The sequence below is a fragment of the Vigna unguiculata genome, chromosome 2, assembly GCF_004118075.2.
Source record: "Vigna unguiculata cultivar IT97K-499-35 chromosome 2, ASM411807v1, whole genome shotgun sequence".
Classification (NCBI taxonomy): domain Eukaryota; kingdom Viridiplantae; phylum Streptophyta; class Magnoliopsida; order Fabales; family Fabaceae; genus Vigna; species Vigna unguiculata.
Genome location: NC_040280.1, coordinates 5,771,148 through 5,779,616, shown reverse-complemented (window position 1 = coordinate 5,779,616; position 8,469 = coordinate 5,771,148). Strand labels below are relative to the sequence as shown.

Below are 8,469 nucleotides of genomic sequence, written 5' to 3'. Positions count from 1 at the left end.
ATTTACGGAGGAGGTTGCAAATGGTACTCGTGTGGCCTATACGATGGAGATATGATCTGTGTGAGTCGCAGTTTGCGACATGTGTGTGGAGGAAGTGCTATGCGGCTTAAAAATCTGCTCTGGTTGTTGCGTTCGGTGGGCTGCGATGTTTGGTAACGTTTGATCTGCATGGTGAGGGTGGAGCTCGAGATCTCCAATGGTGGTGTTTTGCATGGCTCACACGATGCTTTGTCAACAACGGGTGTTGCGTCGTTGTGTTGTGGACGTGTAGTGGCTTGACCAAGGTGGCGTTATGATGGATTCCCCTTGAGTATCAGTGAATTATTAGTGACAAAGATGTGGAAGTTGTCGAAAACGAGTATGATGTGCAAGGCGATGAAGGTCGTTGATGGGAAAGATTGTCATCGTCAAGGAGTCTATGAAAATCACTAGTAGCAAGAGCGGTTCAAGCAAATTTGTTGACAATGTGTCAAATGTTTGTTTCATAGCATGTGAGACTTTTGGTGAAGGGAGAATATGTTGGTTCTGAAGTGTCCACATCCAGTAATATGAAGAAGAGAGTAGCAGAAAAATATTATAAAAGTAAAGAGTTGGTTTTGGAGTTGTCACCACAACTCAATAGGTCTCTTGGATGTATGAGAGGCTTGGGTAGTTGTGTGTCATTGGAAGGTTTGGAATTTTTGCCAGAAAAATTGCACTATGAAGGGGTTTGCAATTTTGGTCTACAAAAAATTGCACTATGAAGTGTGTTTTTATTTATATTTTGACGCTCTTTTTGTGGGTGTGCTTTTGCCTGAAGAAATTATTTGTAGCGTGTGATTTACCAACAGTCATGTCATTTCTTTTCATAACTTATTAATACCTAATAAATGTAAAATGTGTAGTGTTAACAAAGGAGATAATCCTAGAAGTTGTAAATATTGAAAACTACTAATGTTTGTATCTTTTGTATTCCATAAAATTCCTCGAATAAGTATCACACTTTTAAAAATTTTCTTATATAAATTATAGAGGAATAATATAATACATGTAGCATCCTTATAAGGTGGCTATACATATATACTAATTATGAAATGAAGAGTAATTCTACTAATCCAAAATGTTAATATATTTTTATAAAATCTATATTTTAATAATTTCGTACTTGATTATTATCTTATAAAGATATATTTTAATGTAATATATAATCTTAAAATAATAAATCATAAATCATAAGTAACTTTGTGACATTAACATACTTCAATAACAAATTTTGATAAATTTCAAGTTTTACATTTTATACAACGTTGAATGATAATATCTTATAAAATTCAGTCTTATAATATATTTGAATAACTTTTAAAAATTATAAATTATATTTTTATAATAAGTTATAATTAATTTATGTAAAATTTAAAAATTAATATGATTTTATTTTACAAATTAGTTCATTTTTATTTAAGAAAAAATATTTTTCTTTTAAAATTTTGTGGACTTGTCTAAACATCTTGGTCAGGGTGGTATCAGCAAAAGAGTAAAGTGATGGTCAAAACGCAGGACCACATTGTAGGTTGCAATTCCATTTTCATCCTCCTCACAGGGCTAAATATGTAAATTTGCTTCTGCAAATGAAGCTGACCATTTCTCATTTTGGTCTGTATGTACAATTTTTCTGATCTGTATAACAAAAAATATATCAACTTGCTCAGAAAATTTAAAGCAGTCTTTGAAATTCTTAATCATTTCAAAACTGAAACTGCACGCGTTGCAGAGCTGAGTTATCTGTCCCGTTTTGATTGAGGAATCAAAACCGAGACTCTGAAAAAAAAAAAAAATAAAAGCACCCCCGCTTGTTTTTTCGGAACTATCCCTGTTTGTGTCTCGAACACAGTTTTGGTTTTGCTCTTTGTCTTCTCTCTCTTTCTATTTGGGTCTTTGCCTTTTCTTTATCTTTTTTTTTTTCCTGTTTGGCGTTCCGTCTGCCATGATTGGAGGCAAAGATCTTGTTCCCAATGGCGTGGACACCGAGGGAGAGAACTCAAGGAGCAAGGTGCAGCAGCATCAGCATCAGCATCGTGATTTTTCTCAGGGCAAGGAACGGCCACAAGAGAAAAAGCAAAGTTACCCGGAGAAGAAGAAGGTTGGTGTTGACGAGTTTCAGTCACCACCCTCAAAATTTGCCTCTTCTGGGTCGCAAGAGTTGACCCTCAGCTACCTCTGCGACAACCCAAAATTGAGTCTTGTCGAGAGGGAGGTCGGCGGCAGAAGCTCGGTGAAGGGCAAAGAAGTTGTGGTTTATGGGAATTCAGATCAAGATCAAGACGAGTTAAGGTTTAAATCGTCTCTGGAAGAGGTGACAGCATTTAGTGCGCGACAATACTTCGACCAGGATTGTCTTCGGAGGAAGGTGGCTGTTGGGAACCAAAAGCAAGATCAGGATGAGAAATGGGTGGAGAGGGATTTCTTGAGTTTGAGTGAGTCAAGGGAGAATTCTTCGAAGAGATCCATTGATGAAGAGTGTGAGAGGGAGAGGAGTGGTGGCAGCAAGAAGCAGAAGCTTGAGACTCTCAGTCTCTCCCTTGCTTTGCCTGATGTGTCGCTCTCTCTCACAGCCTCAAACGCTTTGCAAAATGGTGAGCAACTCGTTAAACCAAAGCCTGGTATGCCATCCACAAGGCCCACAACTACCATCAATTCATGTTCAAATGATTACACTGCAGCTTCTATGTCTCAATCCTACTCTCACCCTTTCTCACACAACCCAAGTTGCTCAATCACCCGAAATTCAACCGACAATTTTGAGTATTCGCACAGCAAAGATGATCAAATTTGGCATTGTGGGGAGGGGACTAATGGGTCAGTTCATAGCAGGTTCAAGCCAATTGGAGATGGGGTTGCTTTGGCCAATCATTCCTTTATGCAAGGGAACAGTCACTATAAGGCTACTAGCTCGGATAACCAGTCTTTTTTCCCTTCGGAATTGCCTGCAAGAGTGAGATTTGAAGCTCAGTCTGAGGGCTCCAGGGGAAAGAATTCTGAGAATCTGAGAGGCTTGGAAGGTGTGGATGGTGGGAAGATGATGAAGTTTTCTAGATCAGAGAGAATTCTAAGGGAAATTGTGTCTGAGTCTATCCCAACAATGGCTTTGCAATTTCAGGAGTTCACTGATGAAGTCATAACTTCAATTAAGGAACACTTGAAAGGTCTCATTGATACACCAGAGAAGAAAGGGGAATTGATGAGCCTCCAGAATCGGCTTGGTCGAAGATCTGACCTCACCAGAGAGAGTCTTTCCAAGTGTCATAAAGGGCAGCTAGAGATTTTGACTGCTATCAAGATGGGGCTAGCGAGTTTCTTGTCTGGTAAGTTCCAAATCTTGGAGATGGTGGAGGTTTTCTTGTATATGAGATGTAGAAATGTGAACTGCAAGAGCTTGCTGCCCGTTGAAGACTGTGACTGCAAGATGTGCTCAGGAAATAAGGGGTTTTGCAGTTCTTGCATGTGTCCTGTTTGTATGAGCTTTGATTGTGCAAGTAATACTTGTAGTTGGGTTGGTTGTGATGTTTGTTCACACTGGTGTCATGCTACCTGTGCCATTCAGAAGAATCTAATCAAACCTGGGCCTATCTTGAAGGGTCCTTCTGGGACCTCTGAGATGCAGTTTCATTGTATTGGCTGTGGACATACTTCAGAAATGTATGGCTTTGTTAAAGAGGTCTTTCTGTGTTGTGCCAAGGATTGGGGCCTAGAAACTTTGATGAAGGAGCTTGATTGTGTGAGGAGGATTTTTCAGGGAAGTGAAGATCGCAAAGGGAAGGAATTGCATTTTAAGATGGACGATATGCTGTCAAAACTTCAAGCTAAACTGGTTTCTCCTTCGGATGCCTGCAACTTTATCATACAGTTTTTCAGCTGTAAGTCTATGAGCTTTGGTCTTTAATTTTCATATTCAATTTATCTCTTCATGTGTTTTATCAAAACAATTGTGTTATTTAAACCCTGCGGCATTTAAATGGGAAGAATCATGCAGTATGAATATCATGATATTCTCCAGGATTAGTAAAATCAAATTGATTTTATTCAAATATTTGATGTGGTTGAGAAAAGCATTATGCTCTGATATATGAAGATTTTCTTTTTAATAGTAATTATGACAGACATTAACACGATCTTGCTATTTAACCTTTAAAATGAATTATCTTTCTATTTCTCATATTTTTATAGCCACACCATGTCATGTATAAAAAAATTACTTCAGAATTCAGATTCTACCATATGTTCAGTAACATCAAATCAGGCTTAGGCCATGTCAGGCAAGTATTATATAAGATTAGTGATCAAGCTGCAGCATTTGATGTGTAACCAACTGATTGAAGATTTTGGATGGCATCTGACAGTTGAAGATTTAGGAATGATTTTGTACTTTCTAACTCATTTGGTCCTGCTCAATAGGGCATTTCGTGTTGACTCAGTTGTTTGTCATAGGTTGCAGAAATAAAAACAAGGAATGTTCTTTCATCACCGAGGTGTCTACTGTTACATAATAATTCTTTCTAGTCTTCTGGTGCTTTGTTTTGGTGAATGATGAATTATGTTACATTGAGCACTTAGTTCTTATTAGAGTTTGCAGATTTGGTTGATGAAACTCTTTGATCATCAGGCATTGACCACTTAACTAAGCAAAAAATGCTTCAGTTGGTTGGAATGTTGTATGCATGCATGTACTTCCCTGATGAAGTATCTAAATCTTATAGTTCATATTTCAATGTGCATTTGAGTGTGTGTTTTTCCATCAAACTAAATGCCTCACCTTCCACAACTAAGTTTCATCTTAGATCTTTCTCAACTTTTAATAACAAAGGCCTGCTTGGTTTGATTATAGTTGTACTGATGATATTTGACACCTAACTTGAAATTTTTTTCTGATAAACAGACACTGATGGCATGTCAGATTTCCCAGCTTCTGGTACATCCACAAAGGATCTGTCAAAATCTAAGGCTAACCTTACAGTAGACAGCACAACATCATCTCTTCCACAATCTACTTCTCTAATTCCAAAATACCCTTATGACATGAGCTTCACTAGGTCAAATGATCTTCAACAGAAAGACCTGAAAACCTCCCTCTTGAGTGAGCAGAAAAAGGAGTCTGATCTGCATCTTGAGGCTTTACTAAGGAAAGGAGGAGGGCTTGAAAGCTTGGAGAGCATCATTCGGATAAAAGAGGCCGAAGCAGGAATGTTCCAGAGCAAGGCAGATGAGGCAAGGAGAGAGGCTGAGGGATTCCAGAAGATGATCAAGACAAAGGCTGCACAGATGGAAGAGGAGTATGCAGAAAGGCTTGGCAAGCTTTGCTTGCATGAGGCAGAGGAAAGGAGGAAGAAGAAATTTGAGGAACTCAATGTGTTGCAAAACTCACACTATGATTACTTCAACATGAAAAGCAGAATGCAAGATGAGATTCATGGCTTGTTGAAGAGAATGGAAGCAACAAAGCAGCAATGGGTCTAATTCATGTACTTTCTTCTTGTTATTGTTTAGTATTTTTCTCTCTGGAACACCCACTAAAATGCGTGCAGCCTATTTGTTTTCTGCTGTTTCTTCTTCAGAATAGATAACTTTCCTTTTATAAATTGAAGAATCAAGTTTTGTATGCTTCATTGAAGGGCTTAAACCTGAATTTAACCATGTTCTTCATTAGAGCTTGCAGTTCTTGTTTATAATGTTAAACAAAGAACTAGTGATTATTTTCCTTTACTAGACAATAATAGTTGCATACAGATTTTCCTCTTCTCTCTGATCTATATTTGATTTTTCGTTTATTTAAAATTAGTATTTCTTTCAATTACTTACAAACATAGAAGATAAATTGTTTTTGGAATCGAAATTTTCTGCCGGTATTTTATACTGCTATTATTTTGAGCTTTTAAAATATTATATATTAAAAAGATTTTTAATATATTTTTAAACATCAGACATTAGTGTATTTTATAGACACACCATATGAATAACAGAACAAATTCAAAAAAAAAAAATCAAAATTTCTTTGAGGATTTTATTTTATGTTTATGGTGGATTACTAGCCAGCCACAAACTATTGTGATTCTGAAATCATAGGAAAAAAAAAAATCTGAAATAGTTGGTAACCAATGAGATAGAAAACCCTAATCGATAAGATTGGGTGTAGGACACGTAGCATATGGAGAAGGACAATAATGTTGAATGGTGGCTTGGGTTCCCTAGAGAGTAATTATTGTAGGACTTTTTGGTGCACCATAGATGGATGAGAGCATGTTTTATCCTTCAATATTTTATTTCTCAGTTGGATAATTTGACTTTAATCTAATACTAAGTATTTGTTGTGGCTAAGTCACTACCAATTTCTCGTTGCCAATTGCAGAAGAAGTCAACACTATAATCTTACAACCCAATTGATTTCACATCACGCTTCGGGTTTGTAATCATTACAACTTGGTTAGAAGGATAAACTTAAGTAGTTTTGTTATGTATATAAATAAATAAATAAAATAAATGAACTTTCTGAATTGACTCACTCAGATTTTTACTGGGCCCAGCCCACACAAGGATGAAAATCGAAGAAGACTTTTAAGTTCCTTGACAACTTTTTCATCTCAAATTTAAATCTCTTTAAAAAGAGTAAGGATTTATTACAAGTAAAAAGGAGTTAAAACAAAAAAATTTAAGATTAAATATTTTATATTTATTATAAGCAAATAAAAAAAATAATACGCCAAATTTTTTTTTAAGTAAAATAAGAAATAAAATGTTGACTTGTTTTTGTAAGTATACAAATATACAATCAAAAAAAAATCATTTATGATTAATGATTAACGACATTGCATTTTAATTATTGAACTTGTTCTTAGAAATTGATAAAGCTTTTAGTCTGATTAATTTTAAATAAGCAACAAAATATAATATAATATAACTAAGAATGACAATGGGTGAGGATGAGTTTTACTGTTTATATTCATGTTTATATTCACTTTTAAAGAAAAAATCCATTCCCACAACTTCATACTCAAATCCAATAGACATAAATTTTTTATCCATTTTCACTAGATAACGGGAATACCTGTATTTATGCTTGTACTATTTTTTTATTGTTTTAATATTAATTAATTAATTTTTATAAAATAATAAAAAATTATAATAAAGGAAATATAATATTATTAAATACTCAATATCAAAAGATTTTGTTTCTTCAATATCAAATATTTAGAAGGAAATTATAATTGTATACATTTCAAATTAAAGTACCAAATACAATTTCACGAGAACCAAAATATTTATTAAATTTACAAATGTTAATAAAATAAAGATGATAAAATTTAAGAATATTTTTAAAAAATATAAAAGGAAAAAAAATGCAAATTAAAAAATATTTTAAAGATCTCTTTACTTTCTTTAAATTCTAATGAAATATGTTTTTTTTCTTATACATTAATAAAAATTATAATACACCATTAGAACTAAATCACATAAAGAACAAAGATTAAACCAATAATATTTAAAATTTAACGTAGATCTTTAATCTTTTGAACTTCAATATATGTTATATGATAATAAACAATATTCATGACAATGACATCAAATTATTATATTGTAGTAAATGAAATTTCTTTATACAATTGTGGTGATAAATTTACCCGTAGTCTGGGAACATCTTGACCACCTGGGTTGAGATGTATTCGATTCAAGCATTTTTAGCCATGAAGATATTTTATTGACCACGTTTTTAACATGGGCAAAATGAGATTAAGTTAAGGCAAAGGCTAAAACACATTAGTAGAGTGTTAGACAAAGTTAATCAAGGTAATTAGCCACGTGGAACAGACCCATCGAAGTAAAAGCCCATAAACATGGTATAAATAGCACATTACACAACCTAAATTAATTACATTCCATTATTACCACATTTAATACTGTTTGACACACTTGACTGACTTTAGCATTGAAGTGTCTTTTGTAGGCACACCCATGTTTCGTCTTTGGAGAAACGAGTACCTAAGACATCTTAGCTTGGAGGTGTGAAGTTGTAGCTTGGAGTACATGTGAAGCATTGAAGAAGAATTTTATAAGGTATATTCGGCCTTGTAAGAACAAGTAAGAAAATAAAAGAAATTATATAAAAATATCAAAATAGTATTCTATATGATACAAATAAATAACAAATAAAAATATTAAAAATAAAGTACAAATGGTCAAATTGTGTCTTGGAAACAATTTGATAGACCATTGAATGAAATCACACAAATGAATAATTAAGGTATGATAAGATGAAAAGTACCTTAGAAATCTATTAAGCTTTTTATATTGCCTAATAAAGGAAGAGTTTATGCTATTGAATACTTAAATTGAAAGTTAAATATTCACATGTGAAAATATAAACAATAAAGGCATAAAAAATATTTAGTTGACATACATCATTTCAACATATATAACTGCACAAATGTTGTGATAACAAAG

The 8,469-nt window shown here is 33.9% G+C and overlaps 1 protein-coding gene across 1 annotated transcript; it reads left to right on the top strand.

The window, feature by feature from the left end:
* Nucleotides 1-1,685: 1,685 nt before the first annotated feature.
* On the top strand, nucleotides 1,686-5,744 carry LOC114169628 (protein OBERON 3-like). Its single transcript, XM_028054871.1, has 2 exons — nucleotides 1,686-3,893; nucleotides 4,913-5,744. Exons 1-2 carry the CDS (start codon nucleotides 1,964-1,966, stop codon nucleotides 5,488-5,490), a joined length of 2,508 nt encoding a protein of 835 aa, XP_027910672.1. The 5' UTR covers nucleotides 1,686-1,963; the 3' UTR covers nucleotides 5,491-5,744.
* Nucleotides 5,745-8,469: the final 2,725 nt, after the last annotated feature.